The 21834-nt window shown below is 47.8% G+C and overlaps 1 protein-coding gene across 2 annotated transcripts in view; it reads right to left on the reverse strand.

Annotated features, from left to right (window-relative positions):
- TAOK1 (TAO kinase 1) overlaps nucleotides 1-21834 on the reverse strand; it is an 80112-nt gene that overhangs the window by 11939 nt on the left and 46339 nt on the right. For both annotated transcript variants that reach the window (XM_081945399.1, XM_081945400.1), the window contains exons 6-14: nucleotides 21543-21639; nucleotides 18559-18672; nucleotides 16990-17081; nucleotides 14749-14842; nucleotides 12746-12827; nucleotides 10020-10187; nucleotides 4276-4479; nucleotides 2806-2940; nucleotides 1084-1320 (exon numbers count right to left, since the gene is read on the reverse strand). In XM_081945399.1, the coding sequence (XP_081801525.1) occupies nucleotides 1084-1320; nucleotides 2806-2940; nucleotides 4276-4479; nucleotides 10020-10187; nucleotides 12746-12827; nucleotides 14749-14842; nucleotides 16990-17081; nucleotides 18559-18672; nucleotides 21543-21639 (1223 nt within the window). The remainder of the gene's footprint in view (nucleotides 1-1083; nucleotides 1321-2805; nucleotides 2941-4275; nucleotides 4480-10019; nucleotides 10188-12745; nucleotides 12828-14748; nucleotides 14843-16989; nucleotides 17082-18558; nucleotides 18673-21542; nucleotides 21640-21834) is intronic.

The raw sequence follows: 21834 nt of genomic DNA on the forward strand, positions 1-21834 counted from the left end.
AAACGAACCTCTGAGCAAACCGGAAGTCCGTTGCCGAACTTCTGGTTTGCCCGTAGGGCTGGTTTTTTGTGCTCTGGAGGCTTCAGGGAAGCTCATGAAGCCTCCGGAGGGCCTCCAGGAGGGCGGGGGAGGCTCTTTTCGCCCTCCCCAAGCTCCTATAAAGCCCCTGGAGCCTGGGGAAGGGGAAAAATGGCTTTTAAAAAGGGTGAACTCAGTGCCTCGCGTGCCCTGACAAATGGCTCCGTGTGCCACCTGTGACACGCGTGCCATAGGTTCACCATCACTGTTCTATAGAATCCTAGAGCTGGAAGGGACCCTGGGGGTCTTCAAATCCAACCCTCTGCTGAGGCAGGAGGCCCTCTAACATCCCAGTCAAGTGGTTGTCCAATCTCTCCTTGAAAACTCCCTTGTTGGAGCACCCACAACTTCTGGAGGGAACCTTAACCCTAACCCTTCCACCAATTAGTGGTCCTCACTGTCGGGAAATTACTCCTTAGTTTCCATCGGTTGCTTCTTGTCCTGCCTTCAGGAGCGTTGGAGATTAGGCGTAGCCCCTCAAATACTAGAATGCTGCTATCACGTCCCCCCCCTAGTCCTCTTCAATGGGCTAGACACACCTAGCTTCTTGGTGCTCGCTAAGCGTGGCTGTTTCTTTGAAACTAGGTAACATCATCAGGGCTAGTCATGAGGATGATGTTATCTAGCTGGGTCATGAAACGTCTGCAAGGAAACCACCAAGCTCAGAGAACATGAAAGACCCCACAGTCCCTCCTCCTCCTCTCCACAACCCCCCCTCCCTTCTAGCACTGATGATGTTCCCTAGTTGGGTCATGAAACATCTGCAAGGTAAACCACCCAGCTTAGCCTTAAGAACCCTGAGCTGCAACTATTCTCCTTTATTGAAACTTGGCTTCCTCAGACCGCTAACCTCCAGTCACCTAATCCTCGACAAGGATTCCTTGCTCTTCTCCGCACTCTTTCTAGGGCCTCCACATCTTTCCTGGGTCGCAGTGACCAGAACTGGGAAGAGCGGCCGCACACTGCCCAGGAAGAGAAGCCTTCGCGCCCACCGGCGCCCCTCACCTCTTTCTCCATGGCCGCCTGGTGCTTCTTGACGAGCTTCTCCATCTCCGCCGCAAAGTTGTTGCGCTGCGTTTCCAGGTCCTTGTCCAGCCGCAGGCGATGGTCATCCATCTCCGTCTTCAGCTTGTTCTCCAGGGCCATCAGCTGCTTCTGGTGCTGCCGCCTCATGCGCTTGTAGCCGGACATCTGTTCGCGCAGCTCCGAGTCCTGCTCATGTTCCTGCATCTGCCTGGTCACCTGAGAAGGACCGAGAAGCCCCCCGGGGGGGCATTTTTAGGCTGGGAAGACCCCTCCCCAAAGCCTCAGTACTAAACCCAGGCCGGATGTGTTAATGTGGATGTGTTAACGTGTTAACGGAAGCTAGAATTGTATTTCCTAAAAATTGGAGAAACGAGAAAATACCAACGCAGGAGGAAGTTATTCGGAAAATTAGGCGTGAAAGCCAGCTGGGCGACCTTTGGCCCAATCCTCTCTCTGTCTCAGCCCAAGCCACCTCACAGGGGTGTCGATGTGGGGAAATGAGGAAGGGGGAAAGGGGTGTAGAATATGTTTGTTGCCTTGAGTTATTTGTATAAAATCAGGGGTTTGTCCATGTGTCAGGGTTCCAAATAGCATCCAAAAGTAAATCAGAATAGAATACAATAGTAGAGTTGGAAGGGACCTTGGAGGTCTTCTAGTCCAACCCCCTGCCTAGGCAGGAAACCCTATACCGTTTCAGACAAAAAGTTATCCAACATCTTCTTAAAGACTTCCAGTGTTGGGGCATTCACAACTTCTGGAGGCAACTTCTGTTCCACTGATTAATTGTTCTCACTGTCAGGAAATTTCTCCTCAGTTCTAAGTTGCTTCTCTCCTTGATTAGTTTCCACCCATTGCTTCTTGTCCTACCCTCAGGTGCCTTGGAGAATAGCTTGACTCCCTCTTCTTTGTGGCAACCCCTGAGATATTGGAAGACTGCTATCATGTCTCCCCTAGGCCTTCTTTCTATTAAACTAGACATACCCAGTTCCTGCAACCGTTCTTCATATGTTTTAGTCTCCAGTCCCCTAATCAGCTTTGTTGTGGATTTGTGGATTTCAACTCCCAGAATTCCCCAGCCAGCCATGCACAACTCTCACTTAGGAATATAAATTTTGGGCTCAATTGTGGTCATAGGTTGAGGAGTACTTATAACTAAGACAAGAGATAGATAGATGATAGATTTTAGATATAGATATAGATAGATGATAGATAGATAGATAGATAGATAGATAGATAGATAGATAGACAGACAATAGATGTTAGATAAATAGAGAGATAAACAACAGATTTTAGATATAGATATAGATTTTAGAGATAGATAAATAGATAGCCAATGAATTTTAGATACATAAGAGAGATAGACATAGATGACAGATTTTAGATATAGATAGATTTTAGATAGATATAGATATATAGACAGACAGACAGACAATAGATTTTAGATATACAGAGAAATATAGATGACAGATTTTAGATATAGATAAATAGACAGACAGTAGATAGGCAATAGAGTTTAGATACATAGACAGACAGAAAGGCATAGATGACAGATTTTAGATATAGATAGCTAGATAGCTAGCTAGAGAGAGAGAGAGAGAGACAGACAGACAATAGTTTTCTGAAAACGAGATGGGCAGCGAGGGGGTGGTCTGAAGGGCCCCGCCCGCACATGGCCACGGTGGTCAATCCCACAAAGCTCACCAGCGAAGCTGTGCGTATGGTAGCAAAGTGCTCTCGGTTGCGGTAGTGGGATCGGTGGCGCGTCCCTTGGGGCGGAGACTGGGGCTCCGATCCTCTCAGCCGAGCGTCCGAATCCTCCCTGTAGTTTTCTTCCTCCTGGGGACGGGAGAAGAGAATGGAGGTGGTGAAGGCCACTGGGACGAAATCAAAGGCAGGTTCAACACCAGAGACGGGGAGCCAAGCTTTTAGTTCAGCAGCTCCCAAACTTTAAGCACCAGGGACTGGTTTGTGTGGGAGATAATTTCCCCAGAGACTGCCGGGGGTGGGGGGGGAGAGGAGTACGCAACCGAGATCCCTCACATGCGAGGTTTCCTTTGCCTGCCGCTCACTTTCATCTTTGTGGCTCGGTTCTTGACAGGCCATAGACCGGTACTGACCCGTGGCCTGGGGTTGGGGACCCCTGTTTTAGTTGACCCCCTGAAATGTTAACATTCTGGTTGAAGCCACAATGGTGTCACAAGATCATTAAAGGAGAATATTTGTAGCTCAGGGCTTGAATGAGGGTCCTTAGCGCTCTCTTGAGCTGGGGTGTTTTCTTGTAGGCGTTTCATGACCCAAACTAGGTAATGGCATCAGTGCTAGGAAGAGGGAGGGAAGAGGAGGAGGAGGACTGAAGTGTCCTTGCTTCTCCATGAGCTGGGTGGTTTTCTTGTAGACGTTTCATTACCCAACTGGGTAATGTCATTAGTGCTAGAAGACAGGGGGTTTGTGGAGAGGAGGAGGAGGAAGAGGAAGAAGAGGACTATGGGATCCTTGGTGCTCTCTGAGCTTGATGGTTTTCTAGTAGACGTTTCATTACTCAACTGGGTAACGTCATCAGTGCTAGAAGGGAGGGGGGTTTGTGGAGAGGAGGAGGAGGAAGAGGAGGAGGAGGAAGAGGAGGGGGAGGAAGAGGAGGGGGAGGAAGAGGACTATGGGATCCTTGGTGCTCTCTGAGCTTGGTGGTTTTCTTGTAGACGTTTCATGACCCAACTAGGTAACATCATCAGTGCTAGAAGGAAGGGGGGGTTTGTGGAGAGGAGAAGGAGCGGGGGGGGGGGAGGAAGAGGAGGAGGACTGAAGGGTTCCTGGATCTCCATAAGGTTGTTGGTTTTCTTGTAGGCATTTCATCACCCAGCTAGGGAATACCATCAGTGTGAGAAAGGCTAGCACCGATGACGTCATTTCGTTTGGGCCGTGAAACGCCTGCAAGAAAACCATCACGCTCAGAGCGCTCTTAAGACCCCAGAAGTCCTCGTCCTTCTCCTTCCTTCTAGCGCTGACGACGTTCCCTAATTCGGCTAACAAAACGCCGCCAAAGAAAACAACTCAGCTCGGCGGGAACCAAGGGCCGCCTCGCGAGGTCCTCCGTCTCGACGTGTGTGAGGTCACTTCCTGCCCCAACCCCTTCGCAAAGTGCTCCCGCCCAGCGCCTTCCCCCAGCCCAATCACCGGCTTCAGGTGGATGACGGAGCTGTTGGACATCACCGTGTGGTCTCCTTCCATGATGTCCAGCTCGCTCTTGTCGTCGGAGGCGTCTGGAAGGCTGTTGACGCTGCTGCTTTGGCTACTGGCGCTGATGGACATACTGGGGATGGACTGGTTGCTCCCCACACTGTTGACCGTTCCCGTCCGGCCCATGCTGGCGTCTTGCTCCTGCCGGGAGGGGGGGGGAGAGAGAGAGAGAAGGGTTGAGAACAGGGGTGTCCCGTCCAAGGAGAAGTGCCGTATCACAGGGAGTCCTTGACTTACGATGGTTCATTTAGTGATTGAAGTTACAACGGCATTGAAAGAAATGACTTAAGACAATTTTAAACACTTATGGCAGGGGTGTCCAAACTTGGGAACTTTTAAGACTTGTGGACTTCAACTCCCAGAATCAATGTTCCCTCTAATTTTTTTTCAGGGTGGGTAGAAAAGTATAGTGTTTGAGCGGCACATTTTCATGCCTGAGCACCTGAATTTTTTCAGAGGTCACCCAAGACAACAACGAAATCAGTGTTATTTGAAACTCAAAGTTATGTTTATTCAAGATACACGTTTAATTAATAGAGTTATACATCATTATCACTTATAACTGCAAGTCTGCAATATTAAAATACTTGTATAGTGTTTACGGTAACAATATTTACTCCGGCTTTACGTTTCGACATCAGCACTGACTGATGATGTACCTATAGGGTTATTACAATTATCTTCTCAAATTCATTTTGGATTAAATAAAAAAGAGCTTGGAAATGAATATATATATGGCACTTAATACCAGTAATATTAAAATAGTAAATGTTTGATATACTTCATTTTAATGAATTTCACTTGATATACTTCATTTTAATGAGTTCACATTCAATTGCAAAAGTTGTCTATACACTGTATCCTTCTGTGAATGTATTGTGTGCAATTTGCTATTTTAAATGAGTAAAATTATTAAAATCCCCATACATAAAGTCTCATTCACATGTAACAGTTTTCTTCCATCATTAATTTGGATTAACTCAAGGATTTATTGCCTGCATGTTCAACAATGCTTGCTGCTTGTTTAAAAATTTGTGGGAATTTTTTCCTCTCCATACAGGTGGTTTCAGTAACCTACTACTACTGCAAAACTAATGGCAAAACATTAAATTTTATTATTTTTAATATGAAAAAATAATTTGACTCATAAAATCTTATTTTTTTCATGATTGCTCACACAGGAGTTGCTTGCTATTGGAAAAAGTAAATTCTAATAATGAATAGCTAAACAGAAAAGGAAATTGCATTATCCAAAACTCTAAAAAAAATGAAGTGAAAAATATTTTAGTCACACTTTTTTCAAATCTTACTCCTCCTACAACCCAGTGAATTGCGTGTATGACTTCAAAGTACTTACATTGTAGTTAAGGTTTTAATTCTAAAAAATTTCTAAACTCGAATACTACTTGCAAATATAAATAGATTGTTAAAATGGCTCTACCATAACAAATAAGAGGGGAAAAAAACACCTTCCTTTTCTTTATAAAGTAGTGATTTTAGTTTGCTCCAAATGATTTAACTATGGAAGTCACTATTTTAAACTGACAGATAAGTTTAATTAGATTAAAGGCAAAAATATTCTCAATGACTTTGAAAATCTCAATGAGTTATCAAATATAGGTACTCCTTCATTACAACGTGGGACTGGGATTTTTATTACTCAGCAATGTGGTCACAAAGCGTGATGTCATGTCATGTGACCGGGCTCTCTCGCCTCTTTCTGACTCCGAGGGCATCAATCAATCATGTTAGCCCAGGGGTCTGCAAAGGTGGCTCTTTTAAGACTGGTGGACTTCAACTTCCAGAATTCTGAGAGATGAAGTCCAACAGTCTTAAAACAGCCAACTTTGCAGACCCCTGTGTTGGCCCAAAGCCTGGTGCTGGGCCTTGCTCCCCCATTGGTGGAGTCCCTAGAAGCGAGGAGGGAGAAAAAGAGACGGAGGCCAAGGAGCTTCCCCCCACCCAGCAAAAATCTAACCGGGGAGCCGGACAGTAGCAAATTAGCCGATCATGCGCGGAAAGCGAGGTCTGACCGGGTGGGCAGCGAAACTCCAGGGCTCTCTGTTCTAATTCCCTGTGAAAACTGTTGCCTCTGAAGCATTTGCGCTACTGTTTTGAACCTTTAAGCGCCCCTTTCCCTTTTTCCTTTTCGACCCACAATGATTAGGGAGAATCCTGAAGTCAGGGGGCAATGTACTGGGGGTCCGGGGCACCGTTTTGCGGTGGTTCGGCTCCTACCTTTCTGGCCGGACGCAGCGTGTGTTGGCAGGAGAAGAGAGGTCGACCCTACGCCCCCTTACTTGTGGGGTGCCACAGGGGTCGGTCCTCTCGCCACTCCTGTTCAACACATATATGAAGCCGCTGGGTGAGATCATCCGTGGTTTCGGGGTGGGATACCACCTGTACGCTGATGATACTCAGCTGTACTTTTCCACCCCGAACCACCCAACGAGGCCATCGAAGTGATGTCCCGGTGTGTGGAAGCCGTACGGATCTGGATGGATGACAATCGACTCAAGCTCAACCCCTCCAAGACGGAGTGGCTGTGGGTACCAGCTCCCCGGTTCAGCCAATTAACTCCATCATTGGCCATTGGGGGCATTCAACTTGCCCCCGTGGAGCGGGTGCGCAATTTGGGCGTCCTCCTGGATGCCCGGCTGTCCATGGATGACCATGTGACAGCCGTGGCAAGGGGGGCGTTCCACCAGGTTCGCCTGGTGCGCCAATTGCGCCCCCTACTGGACCGGGACACCTTACGCACAGTCACTCATGCGCTGGTGACGTCTCGCTTGGACTACTGTAACGCTCTCTACATGGGGCTTCCCTTGAAATGCACCCGGAGGCTACAGTTGGTCCAGAACGCAGCCGCGCGGGTAATTATGGGGAGTACTAGGTATTCCCATGTGACACCGTTCCTGCGCGAGCTGCACTGGCTTCCTATGGTCTATCGGGTGCGTTTCAAGGTTTTGATAACAATCTTTAAAGCGCTCCATGGCTCAGGACCTAGTTACTTGCGGGATCGTATTCTGCCCCATACATCCCTGCGACCAATCCGCTCGCACAGAGAGGGCCTCCTCCAGGTGCCGTCCACTAGACAGTGTCGGGGGGCGGCGCCTAGGAGTAGAGCCTTCTCTGTGGCGGGCCCAGCCCTGTGGAATGACCTCCCTCCGGATATTAGGAATACCTCTGACCTCCGCTCCTTTCGTATTAAGCTTAAGACCCACCTATTCCAAGTAGCTGGCCTGGCTCAACTTTGATCTAACCATATCGCTCCTGACGGGTTTTTAATTGGGTATTTTAATTATATTTAATTATTTAGGGGTTTTTTAATCACTGTATTCTAATTGTTTTTTATTCATCAGCCGACCTCCTCCTTGTGTATGTCTCGGTATATGTCTCTGTTATATGTTTGTTTTGTCCACATATTTATTTCATATGTTTCATTGTACGCCGCCCCGAGTCCTTCGGGAGAGGGTGCGGCTAAGAAATAAATATTTATTTATTATAGGAAAGGTTTAGCGGGAGCCTGGAGGGTGTTTTGATTGCAATTCCCTAGCCGCTCTGTAGTCCGTGTCGAGAAAATATGCGACGCTACGTGGCACTTAGAAACTACTGCGCGGCGTATTCCAGGCACGTGCGCGGCCGCACAGGCGCGTACCTTAGAGGGAACAGTGCCCTGAATTCCCCAGCCAGTGGCTGAGGAATTCTGGGAGTTGAAGTCCACAAGTCTTAAAAGTTCCCAAGTTTGGACACCCCTGACTTATGGCCATTGCAGGATCCCCACAGTCCCAATTCAGCCGCTCGGCCGCTGACTTGTATTTATGACGGCCGCAGTGTCCCGGGTTAATGGGATCCCCTTTGGCGGACTTCCCGACAAGCAAAGTCAACGGGGAAGCTGGATTCACTTAACAACCGTATTGCTAACTTGACCACCGCGGTGACTCGCTTGACAACAGGGGCAGGAAAAGTAGTAAAATGGGGCAAAAATTCACTTAACAAACTTGTCACTTTAGCAACAGGAATGTTGGGCTCAATTGTGCAAGCGGATATATATACCCACATATGGAAGTAATAAATCAGTAAATAAGAACATCGGTTTGCTGTGAGCGATGGGACTTGTAACCTGCTCTGCCTTCCCATCTGGGGGGGGCTGGGGGGGTGCCGGATGTAGCCAGTCCCCCCTCCCCATCTCGGAAACTTCTAGCCTAACACCTTGTGATAAAAGGGGATATTTATAGGCGGAGAGAGGAAGCCTTTAGTGCTCGCTATGCTTGGTGGTTTTCTTGCAGGCGTTTCATGACCCATCTAGGTAACATCATCAATGCCAGGAGGGGGAGGAAGAGAACTGTTGCTCTCTGAGGTTGATGGTTTCCTTGAAGAAGTTTCATGAACCAACTAGGGAACATCATCAGTGCTAGAAGGGAAGGAGGAAGAGGAGGAGGAGGACGACGACTGTGGCTCTCTGAGCTTGGTGGTTTCCTTGCAGACGTTTCATGACCCAATAGGTAACATCATCAATGCTAGAAGGGGGAAGGGGAGGGAGAGGGGGAGGAGAACTGTGAACTCCTCCTCCTTCTCTCCATACACCCCTCTCCCTTGATGATGTTCCCTAGTTGGGTCATAAAACATCTGCAAGAAAACTACCCAGCTGAGAGAGCACCAAGGACCCCACAGTTTTCCTCCTCCTTCCTCCTCCCTTTCTCATTATCCTCCACTCTGCAACCCCCACCTTCCCTTCTAGCACTGGTGTTGTTAACTAGTCGGGTAATGAAAAGTCTGCAGTCCAACCACCAAGCTCAGAGAACAACGGCCCCAGAATCATTCTTGTCTTCTCCTCCTGCTAAACCCCCTTCAAGTACTGATGATGCCACGTACTTGGGTCATGAAACACCCACCAGAAAACCACCCAGAGAGCCCCCAAGGACCCGAGTCCTCCTCCCTCCAATCTCCACTTCCTTCCAACACTGATGATGTTCCCTAGCTGGGTCATGAAAAGTCTGCAGTAAAACCACCCAAAGAGCTCAAGGACCCCAGAGTCCTTGCAATAATACAATAATACAATAGTAGAGTTGGAAGGGACCTTGGAGGTCTTCTAGTCCAACCCCCTGCCTAGGCAGGAAACCCTATACCATTTCAGACAAATGGCTATCCAACATCTTCTTAAAGACTTCCAGTGTTGGGGCATTCACAACTTCTGGAGGAAACTTCTGTTCCACGGATTAATTGTTTTAAGTGTCAGGAAGTCGCCCCGAGTCCTACTTGGAAAGGGAGCGGCTAATAAATTCAATTTCTATTTCTATTCTATTTCTAAGTTTCTCCTCAGTTCTAAGTTGCTTCTCTCCTTGATTAGTTTCCATCCATTGCCCTTCCTTCCTTCCTTCCTTCCTTCCTTCCTTCCTTCCATCCATCCATCCATTCTTTCTTCCTTTCTTCCTTCCTTTGCTGTTCCACTGATTAATTCTTCTAACTGTCAGGAAGTTTCTCCTCAGTTCTAAGTTGCTTCTCTCCTTGATTAGTGTCCACCCATTGCTTCTTGTCCTGCCCTCAGGTGCTTTGGAGAATAGCTTGACTGCCTTCTCCTCCTCTTCCTCCACACCACAAAGTAGGTAATGAAACCCCTGGTAGACAACCACCCAGCTCGGAGAGCAGCAAGGAGCCCTGAGCCCTCCCTCCCCTCCTACCTCTTCCTCCTCCTGGGCTTCCACTGCTGGTCCGTTGTGGGCCTCCTGGAAGAGAAGCTTCTTCATTTTGCGATACTGGAGGTTGTCCAGCTCCCTCACGGCGTCCTTGGTTCTCTGGATCAGGTCTATCAACACCGTTTCCGGGCGGTCTCGGACCACAAAGATGTGCTGTGGGGCAGGTCACAAGGAAAGCCGTCAGGGTTAGTCCTCTCCCCAAGACCTCCCCTTCCCCCCCTCCGAGAAATGAGCCCCCAGGGAGATCCTAGATCCAGAATCCTGAAACAGGCTGAGATGATGCCCTGGTCTCTTTTCTCGGGAGGGGGCACACGAAGAAGAAGCAAAATATAGGTAGTTTTGGACTGACAATCGAAATGGAGCTCAAGGTTTCCGTTGCTAAGACAGACAGTTGTTGAGTGAGCTTTGCCTCGTTTTACGACCCTTCTTGCCCTGGTTGTTAAGGGAATCACTGCAGCTGTTAAGTTAGCAGCATGGTTCCTAAGAGAGAGTGTCTTCCAAAGAATAGAATAGAAAATAGAATTAGGATAGGATAGAACGCAAGAGAATAGAATAGGAATTAGAATGGTAAAGAATAGAGTAGAATAGAATAGAATGCAGAATAGAACAAAACAGAGTAGAATAAAACATACAGAATAGCATAGCACAGAACAGAACAGAACAGGAACAGAATAGATTTGGAAGGGATCTAGGAGGTCTTCTAGTCCAGCCCCCTGCTTAGGCAGGAAACCCTACACCATTTCAGATAAATGGCTATCTAGATTCTTCATAAAAACCTCCAAGGATGGAGCACACACAAGTTCTGGTGGCAGGCTGTCCCACTGGTTAATTGTCCTCAATTTTAGGAAGTTTCTCCTCAGTTCCAGGTTGCTTCTCTCCTTGATTACAATACAATACAATAGCAGAGTTGGAAGGGACCTTGGAGGTCTTATAGTCCAACCCCCTGCCTAGGCAGGAAACCCTATAGCGTTTCAGACAGATGGCTATCCAACATCTTCTTAAAGACTTCCAGTGTTGGGGCATTCACAACTTCTGGAGGCAACTTCTGTTCCACTGATTAATTGTTCTCACTGTCAGGAAGTTTCTCCTCAGTTCTAAGTTGCTTCTCTCCTTGATTAGTTTCCACCCATTGCTTCTTGTTCTGTCCTCAGGTGCCTTGGAGAATAGCTTGACTCCCTCTTCTTTGTGGCAACCCCTGAGATATTGGAACAATGCTATCATGTCTCCCCTAGTCCTTCTTTTCATTAAACTAGACATACCCAGTTCCTGCAACCGTTCTTCATATGTTTTAGTCTCCAGTCCCCTAATCCTCTTTGTTGCTCTTCTCTGCACTCTTTCTAGAATCTCTGCATCTTTTCTACATCGCGGCGATCAAAACTGAATGCAAATATTCCCCATTGACTTTTCTTATCAGAAGGTTGCAAAAGGGAAATCACATGGCTGCAACCGTCGTAAATACAGGTCAGTTGCTGAGCACCTGGATTTTGACCGTGTGACCAGGAGGATGCTGCGAAGGTCACAAATCTGGAAACAGGTCGTCCAATCGGGCCAAAGTCACTGAACAGCTGTCTTGCTTAACAACGGACATTTGGGACTCCGTTGAGGTCATAAGTGGAGGCGTATCTGTCCTTTCTCTCCTGGTCCAGCCCAACCTGGCATCGCGTGATGGACTGGACCTCTCGTCATCCCAGAGCTGTTAGGGAAGGGAATTCTGGGAAACCAAGGCGCACCAAGGGTGCATTCAGACCAGGGGTGGGTTTCACATTTTTTTACTACGGGTTTGGTGGGCGTGGCTAGATGAAAGGGGGCATGTGACTGAGTGGGTGTGGCCAACTTGACGTCGCTCACGCACGCTCAATCACATGACCTCCCCCCCTCACCAAGCCACGCCCACTGAAAGAGTCGCAAAAACTTTTGATGGGGGGGGAAGGGGCTCCAGCCTCGTCGGAGTGAAGGGAGCGCCTGCAAACTACCCAGTAAGAAAAAAAGGTTTTTGTCCTCCCCCCCCCGCCCCCCAGGAAGACTCTGCAGGCTTCAGCAGGGCTGGGGGAAGGGAAAAACTCCCTTGCCGGAAAACGGGCCCTTTCTTTTGCAAAAACGGAGGCATTTTTTCCTTCCCCCAGCCTTGCTGAAGCCTGCAGAGTGATTCTAGAGCAGGGGTGTCCAAACTTGGGAACTTTAAGACTTGTGGACTTCAACTCCCAGAATTCCCCAGCTGGGGAATTCTGGGAGTTGAAGTCCACAAGTCTTAAAGTTCCCAAGTTTGGACACCCCTGCTCTAGAGGCTGGAGGAAGGCAAAAACGCCTCCATTTTTGCAAAAAATGGCCCATTTCTGGGACTGGCATGCGCACAATATTTTTTTTTTTTTAAAAAAAAGGGGGGGGGCACATTTTTTCCAATGAAGATTGTTCTGAGCAGGTGCAAAACAGAAAATAAAAATGGCAGCGCCCAGGATAGAACCAGTACCATCACATGTCCAGCCGAATTACTACCTATTCGGCCGAACCGGTCCAAACCGGGAGGAACCTACCTCTGATTCAAGGTCAAGAGATCCACAGATAACCGGGAAAACTCTCATGCGGACCCCGAGCTCTAGAGGGGGGCTTGGGTTTGGCAGAGAACGAGGGCGGAGAGGCATAAAAGCCAGAGCGAAAGAGAGAGAGCCCCCGACTCCCTGCCTCGAAGGGGAGGGGGCCAATGCCAGACCCACCTTCAGGAGCTCCTCGGACGTCGGTCTGTCTTGGGGGATTTTCTGGAGACAGGAATCTACAAAGTTTCGGAAATAGTCAGACCTGCAGAGGGGAGGAATGGAAGAAGACGTGGATTTAGTCTTCGGGACCCCGAATTCATTTTCCTCTAGAGCAGTGTTTCTCAAACTTGGCGACTTTAAGTCCTGTGGACTTCAACTCCCAGAATCCCCCAGCCAGCTGGCTGGGGGATTCTGGGAGTTGAAGTCCACAGGACTTAAAGTCGCCAAGTTTGAGAAACACTGCTCTAGAGATTTTCTCAGCTTTTTTTTATAGACCGAGGGTGCGGGCACAAGAGAGGAGGGGCCTGATGGGGGCTTTCTGCCCCATTCAGACGTGTGGGGAAAGCCAGAGTACAGGATAGCCTTTATTGTCATTGCACAAAACAAATCCAATGAAATTGGTTGGAGAAGGAAAGAGTGGCTCAGAAGCTACAATAGACAGATATTCAATAGATGGAGGGATACATCAGTAGACGACAGGTGACAAGAGAGATAATAGGTGATGCAGATGATAAAGAGTTACTAGTTTTTATCCCACCTTCATTATTTTTAGAAATAACCCAAGGCTGCCAAGATGTACAATAGACCTTCCTCTTTCCCCCACAACCATCACCCTGTGAGGTGGGTTGGGCTGAGAGAGAGGGGCTGGCCCAAAGACCCCCAGGTGGCTTTCATGGCTAAGGTGGGACCAGAACCCATGGTCTATTGACAGACAGATTGATCGATTCATAGACAGATCACAGTGACAGGTGGTAGATAGGCGGACAGACAGGCAGACACATACATAGGTAGGTGGGTGGATGGATAGACAGACAGAGACAGACATAGGTAGATAGGTAGGTGGGTAGATGGATGGATGGACGGACAGACAGACAGACAGGAAGGTAGTGGATAGATGGTAGATGGATGGATGGATGAAGGGGGGGCAGGCAGATGGATAGACAGACAGACAGAGACAGACAGAGACAGATTGATAGGTAGGTGGGTAGATGGATGGACAGACAGACAGATGGTAGGTAGGTGGATAGATGATAGATGGATGGATGGATGGGGGGGCAGGCAGATGGATAGACAGACAGATTGATAGGTAGGTGGGTAGATGGATGGACAGACAGATGGGTAGGTAGGTGGATAGATGATAGATGGATGGATGGATGGATGGATGGATGAGGGGGCAGGCAGATGGATAGACAGACAGACAGATTGATAGGTAGGTGGGTAGATGGATGGACGGATGGACAGACAGACAGACGGGTAGGTAGGTGGATAGATGATAGATGGATGGATGGATGGATGGGTGGGCAGGCGGGCAGATGGATACATAGACAGACAGACACAGACAGAGGTAGGTTGATAGGTAGGTGGGTGGGTGGATGGATAGATAAGACAGACAGACAAGTAGGTAGTGGGTGGATGGATAGACAGACAGACAGACAGAGACAGACAAAGGTAGGCAGATAGGTAGGTAGCTGGGTAGATGGAGGGATGGATGGATGGATAGAGAGACAGACGGGTAGGTAGGTAGGTGAATAGATAGACAGACAGACAAAGACATAGACAGACAGATGTAGATAGGTAGGTGGATGGATAGACAACACAGACAAACAGAGGTCGGTAGGTGGATAGATGGATGGACAGACAGACATCGACAGAGGAAAGTAGGTAGGTAGGTAGGTGGGTGGGTGGGTTGGTGGATGGATGGGGACGGACAGATGGGTAGGTGGACAGATAGATAAATAATGGTAGATGATGTATATGGACAGATAGATGATACAGAGACAGACAGACAAGATACGATATATATAGACAGATTTACGTTAGAGAAAGAGAGAGGGTAGGTAGGGAGGTAGGTAGGAAGACGATCGACAGATAAGCTGGCCAATCTGAGGGGGCTGCCCTCCCAAAGGGCTCAGCTCAGTCCCCAACCTTTTCCACGCCCCCCTCCGAGACCCGCCCCGACTCACCACTCGCTGGACTGGAGGAGGGGGGATTCATTCTGGGCTATGTGATATAAGGCACTCATGGCGTTCATGTTAAACAACGGGGGCTTCCGTTCCGCTGTGCGAAAGAGAAAAGGGGGGGCTTTAGACCCTGCGGGGGATGCCTCCGCTCTCGCCCCCCCTCACCCCCCCTCCTGTCCCTGAGACCCCGGGTTGGGGGGGGGAGGGGAATGAGAAAGACCCACCAATGCAACCACCCCCGCTGCCAACTCTCCCACTTGGACCCCGGCAGAGAAAACCGCCCCGTCTTAAAACAGGCTGTCGCACCAAACGGATCTGTGAGACATGGCGATTTAGAGTAGTGGCCCCCCCCAACCTTTTGGGGCTCCACGGACTGGCAGTGGTGGCGTCAGGGGGCGGGTTTAGCGCACGCGAGACCTAATCCCGCACGGGCGGAAATAAAGATTTCCGTGCTCGCCTGTGGTTCTGCGGCAGATACCAGTTCACAGCCCCCAGGGTGTGTGTGTGTGTGTGTGTGTTTGTGTGATTTAGAGGATGACGGTGAGATGTTATCCGCTTAATATTAATTTTAATGGTCTAGCTCTGTGGTGACAAACCTATGGCACAGAGACATATCTGTCTGCTCCAGAGCACATGTGCGTGCCAGCCAGCTGATTTTCAGCTTTCCAGAAGACAGGGGGGGGGGGGGGGAGGCCATTTTCACCCTCCCCAGGCTTCAGAAAAGCTTCCAGAGCCTGGAGAGGGTGAAAAACAGGCCCAATGGGACTACTGGATGTTCGGAAATCATCCGGGGGCTGGGGGAAGCCGTTTTCACACTTCCCAGGCTCTGGTAGGCCCGTTGGGCCCGTTTTTCACCCTCCCCAAGCTCCGGAGGCTTTCCTGAAGCCTGGGGAGGGCGAAAAGGGCCTTCCCCACCCTCCACCCCCGCAGGAAATGCCAAGCTCAGATTGGAGGCGAGCACTGCAGCGCAGGTGGGGGTTGGGTTGTGCACGCATGCGCATGTGGGGGCACACTTTGCATTATGGGTGCTGGCAGACTATCGCATAGGCGTGCTCCCATTTTTGACACCCAACAACCAAAAGGTTAGCCGTCACTAGGCTAGCTTTTAAGGCAGGGGTGTGCAACTTGATTTTTTTCTTGAGGGCTGCATCAGGGTTGGGTTTGACCCGGGGGGGGGGGGGGGGATGGATGTTGCCAGGGTGGGCATGTTGCCAGCTCAATATCACTCGTATCAGGGGCGCCTGTGGTGGCCCAAGCGCTCTGCCAGCGAAAACAGGCTCCCGAGTCCCGTTTTCGGCTGGGAGGGCCTCCTGCAATCCTCTCCTCACTGGCAGAGGTACTGCGGGTTGGCCCTTTGCTGTGGCCAGGGTGGTCCCCACAGCTGGATCTGGCCCGTGGGCCTTGAGTCTGACACCCCTGTTTTAAGGTCTGATGTTTTAATCCCACCATTGTTTGGTTCTGTTATTTAGGGGGTTATAAGCTGAACATTCACCTAGGAGGGAGAGGGGCTGCATACTAATTTAACAACAACAAAAAAAAAAAAATAGGGGAGGAGGGAGGAAGGAAGAGGAGGAGGACTGTGGGAACCTATGGCACACGTGGGCACAAGCACCATCACCAGCTGCTCTTCTGGTTTTCACTGGTGCTGGGGTGCCAAAAAACGGCCTGAAAAACAGCCTGAAAACGGTGTGAAAACAACCAAGAATTATCCAAAACAGGCGTGCGCGTGGCAGCCAGCTGGTCTTTGGGTTTCACGCGCATTCTGGTTTGGGCACTTGGTGCCGAAAGGTTTCGCCATCACTGCTCTAGCCTCTCTGAGTGTATTTGTTTTCTTGCGGACATTTCATTACCCAGCAAGGTAACCGCATCACTGCTTGTAGGGAGTGGGGTTTGCTCCGATTTTATATACTAGTGGCTTGCCCTATCGGGGTCAGTGGGAGAGTTCTTGGTGGTTCCTTATTGATTAGGAACTGTTGTTTACCGCTTGGTTGCCTAAGTTGGTGGTTCCTTGACTGGGGTGTTGTTTAGAGCTTGGCACTTGGGTGTAGTGTTACTCTTATTTGGGTGTTGGGTGCTACGGAGGGGGTGTTTGGGTCCTTTTCCTTTCCTTTTGGGGTTTATGGAGGATCTCTTTTAAATGGCGTGCAGCTCTTGTTGATCCCTGTGTGCCTGCCGATGGCTGATTTGTAAAGGAGCCGGTAGAAGGGAAGCCAGAGACCCAAGCAGACCCACGGGGGGGCTCACCTAATTCAATGCAGGTGATCCCAAGAGACCACACGTCAACTTTACCATCGTACTGCCCTTCGTCCATGGCCAGGATCACCTCTGGGGCCATCCTAAAAAGCAAACGAAAGACACAGCGTTAGGCGCAAACAGCCAGATCCACAAGCGAAGAGTTCCATTAGCTATTTTGCTGCTCATGCCGTTTTACGCAGGAATCTTCCCAGATTGGCAGCTGTTGGCACCTGGATGTGACTTAGCTCTGCCTGGTTCGGCTTGGCGCCTCACAGCCCCTCAAAGTAAGTTCCGTCCCCGCCTTCCTGGCTTCCCAGAAGGGATCTGCTAACTGGCTTGATGCTCCAATAAGGGTGTCCCATTTTGGGGGCGGTTTAGTAGATCATAAGATCCCATCTCCATTCTGTTTATGTACTGGTCCTCTTTGTCTCGTTGTTGCTATTAAATGTGGTTGCTGCTCATCTCACTTCAAAGTAGGTCTTGGGCCGCTTACAATGTTAAAAGCAATGAAGCGATAAACATTCAGTATTTTTAAAAAACAAGTTAAAAGTAGAAGGGCAATCCAAAATAATGGATTGTTCGTGACGTTTAAATCCTTTTCATGTTTTCTGATGCACAAATTCTTATGTATTTTATTTCATGACACTGTAACCTGCCCAAAGTCAAGTGAGCGGAAGGTGAGATTTGAAAGGGAGACGGATGGCATATAAATTTAGTAAGTGAATCATTTTAATTAATTTAATTACTGTATTCCCCTGAAAATAAGGGTCTTATTTTCTTTTGATACCCGCCCCCCGAAATATGTGCTTGGCCTTATTTTCGGGGAGGTCTTATTATTATTTTTTGTTCCAATTTTTTTAACTTTTTATTCTCTTACATACCATTGTAAGTATACATTCACAAAATTCTTCTTTACATTTGTCATTCTTATACATTTCTTCCTCCTTTTGCAACACCACCTTCTTTTCCATTTCTTTTCTCCCTCCCTCCTTTCTCTACTTTCTTCCTTCCTCCTCTCCTTCCCCTTCCTTCTCCCCAACTCCTACTCTTCCTCTCCCCCTTCCTACCCTCTCTCCTTCTCTTTCTCTCCCTTCCACCCTCCTCTTCTTTCCCTTTCCTTTTTCCCTCCTCTCCTTCCAATTCCTTCTTCCCTTACCTCTCCCCTACTCCTACTCTTCCTCTTCCCCTTCCTACCCTCTCTCCTTCTCTTTCTCTCCCTTCCACCCTCCTCTTCTTTCCCTTTCCTTTTTCCCTCCTCTCCTTCCAATTCCTTCTTCCCTTACCTCTCCCCTACTCCTACTCTCCCTCTCCCCCTTCCTACCCTCTTTCCTTCTCTTATTATTTTTGAGGTGCAGGAGGCAGCGAGCGTGGCTGCTGCTGTGTGGCAATATTTTTGGGGAGGGCTTATTTTAGCGCATGCACTCAAAACCCCAATTGGGCTTATTATCCCGGGAGGTCTTATTTTCATGGAAGCAGGGTAATAAATTAATAATTTGGTCAATAACTTTAATAAATCATTCAACCAAACCTGGAGCACTTTTAACTCCAGGGAACAACCCCCCCACGCCCCCCGCTTACCAGTACGGAGTCCCAACAAATGAATTGGCAGGAGACGCGATGGAAGCCGATCCAAAATCCGCCAGCTTCACCTGCCCGGGTTCTGTCAAAAGAATGTTCCCTGCCTTGATGTCCCTGGGAATGAAAGGAAGGCAAGCCACAGGTTGATCCACAAAGGGGGGAAAAGATAATACTAGTAGTCCTTGACTTACAACCTTAGCAACAGCTCAAAGTTACAACATCACTGAAAAAAATCCGACCTGCTGGAAGTGCAAAAAAACACAAGGGACTTTCTATCATATGTGGTGGAGCTGCCCGGAAACTCAAAAGTATTGGATCAAAATTTGGAAATGGATGCAACAAATTACAGAGGAACAAATAGAATATAAGCGTGTTAGGAACAACCAAGGGGAAATATAGAAAGAAAATTAAATACATACTAATAAACCTGTTGACTACAACCAGAATAACAGTTGCCCAATGTTGGAAACAAAGCGATATTCACCAGATGAATTAGTGATTCAGAAAATTCTAGATTGCGCAGAAGTGGACAAGTTAACATTAAGATTAAAGGACAAAAAAGAGTCTAAATACTATGAAATTTGGGATTATTGGCATAAATGGTTGCATAACAGGAATAAAGTTAATTCAGCCGAGAAACAATAGAGAAATGTATAGAACTGTAGATGAATGTATATAAATATAGAAGTGATATAAGATTGATATATTCAGGTATGATGATACAACAATGTTAATGTGATGATTAGTAAGGTCCTACATTTAGGCAAGAAAAACAAAATGCACAGGTATAGTATAGGTGGTACCTTCCTCAATAGAAGTAACTGTGAAAGGGATCTTGGAGTCCTAGTGGACAACCATTTAAATAGGAGCCAGCCGTCTGCAGCAGCTACCAAAAAAGCCAACACAGTTCTAGGCTGCATCAACAGAGGGAAAGAATCAAGATCATGTGAAGTGTTAATACCACTTTATAATGCCTTGGGAAGGCCACACTTGGAATACTGCATTTGGTTTTGTTCACCACATTGTAGAAAAGATGTGGAGACTCTAGAAAGAGTGCAGAGAAGAGCAACAAAGATGATTAGGGGACTGGAGACTAAAACATATGAAGAACGGTTGCAGGAACTGGGTATGTCTAGTTTAATAGAAAGAAGGACTAGGGGAGACAGGATAGCATTGTTCCAATATCTCAGAGGTTGCCACAAATAAGAGGGAGTCAAACTATTCTCCAAGGCACCTGAGGGTAGAACAAGAAGCAATGGGTGGAAACTAATCAAGGAGAGAAGCAACTAAGAACTGAGGAGAAACTTCCTGACAGTGAGAACAATTAATCAGTGGAACAGAAGTTGCCTCCAGAAGTTGTGAATGCCCCAACACTGGAAGTCTTTAAGATGATGTTGGATAGCCATTTGTCTGGAACGGTATAGGGTTTCCTGCCTAGGCAGTGGGTTGGACTAGAAGACCTCCAAGGTCCCTTCCAACTCTGCTATTGTATTGCATTGCATTGCATTGTATTATTGTAAGATGTTATAGAGGGAAAAAAACAATAGAAATCTGTCTACAAAAGTGCATTATGACTGTTTTTCACACGACTGTTGCAGTGACCCTCGTGGCCACCTGATCAAAATTCAGGCGCTTGGCAATTGACTCGTATTTATGACTGTTGCTCTGGGGGGGGGGATATCATGCGATCGCCTTTTGCAACCTTCTGACAAGCAAAGTCATTGGGGAAACTGGATTCATTTAACAACCAGGTTACTAACTTAACGACCGCAGTGGTTCATGTAACCACTGTGGAGAGAAGCATTGTAAAATGGGACCAAGCTCAATTAACAACGGTCTTGCTTAGCAACAGGAATTTTGTGCTAACTTGTGGTCCTACGTTGAGTACTAATAATTAACACCCACTCAGGTGGGTAATTTTCTAAAAATTAAAGTTTGCTTCATAAGTTATTTCTTTAAAAAATACAACATTTTTTAAAGATCCCAATAAATGATGACGATGCTTTATTCTGTCTCTATAAAGGGAATTTATTTATATCTCCTTTAGCTCCCTTTCCCTCTCTGCGGTCCCTACCATGCCAGTTCAGCATTGCAAGATTTGTTCTTTGAAACCCAAAACTCGGGAAGGAGAAGCGGAAAACAGCTGATTCAGAAGGTTCACAAATAGAATATGGAATAACTGAAGGGACCTCAGAGGTCATCTAGCCCAATGCCTTGCTCAAGCACACCTAAAACATTCCAGAGCAATGATTGTCCAGTCACTTCTTGAAAGCCTCCATTGATGGAGTAATCACAACTTCTGGAGGCAAATTCTGTTCCACTGATTAATTGTTCTAACTGTCAGGAAGTTTCTCCTCAGTTCTAAGTTGCTTCTCTCCTTGATTAGTTTCCACCCATTGCTTCTTGTTCTACCCTCAGGTGCTTTGGAGAATAGCTTGACTCCCTCTTCTTTGTGGCAACCTCTGAGATATTGGAAGACTGCTTTCATGTCTCCCCTAGTCCTTCTTTCTCTTAAGCTAGACATACCCAGTTCCTGCAACCGTTCTTCATGTGTTTTAGTCTCCAGTCCCCTAATCCTCTTTGTTGCTCTTCTCTGCACTCTTTCTAGAGTCTCCACATCTTTTTTACATCGTGGCGACCAGAACTGAATGCAGTATTTCAAGTGTGGCCTTACCAAGGCATTATAAAGTGGTATTAACCCTTCACGTGATCTTGATTCTATCCCTCTGTTGATGCAGCCTAGAACTGTGTTGGCTTTTTTGGCTGCTGCTGCACACGGCTGGCTCCTATTTAAATGGTTGTCCACTAGGACTCCAAGATCCCTTTCACAGTTACTACTATTGAGCAAGGTACCACCTATACTGTACCTGTGCATTCCGTTTTCCTTGCCTAAATGTAGAACTTTCCTTTTTTCACCACTGAATTTCATTTTGTGACTTGGAGCAGGAATCAAGGCAAAATGAGACGCAGAGGGAAGGACTCACCGATGGATCAGGTTGTGGGAATGCAAGTAGGCCAATCCTTGGAGAGCACCATGAGTGATTGCAGCAATTTCCACTTCTTGCAAAGGCTTTTTATGAACTGGAGGAAAGAGAGAGAGGCGTTGTTAGCAGGGCAGTAATGGCATTAAGCTGGGCGTCCAATCTTGGCAACTTTTAAGATGGATGGACTTCAACTCCCAGAATTCCCCAGCCAGCAGAGCTGGCTGGGAAATTCTAAGAGTTGAACTCCACCCATCTTAAAAGTTGCCAAGATGGGGAACTCTCATTTCAAGAT

The sequence above is a fragment of the Natrix helvetica genome, assembly GCF_964273705.1.
Source record: "Natrix helvetica genome assembly, chromosome: 2".
NCBI lineage: Eukaryota > Metazoa > Chordata > Lepidosauria > Squamata > Natricidae > Natrix > Natrix helvetica.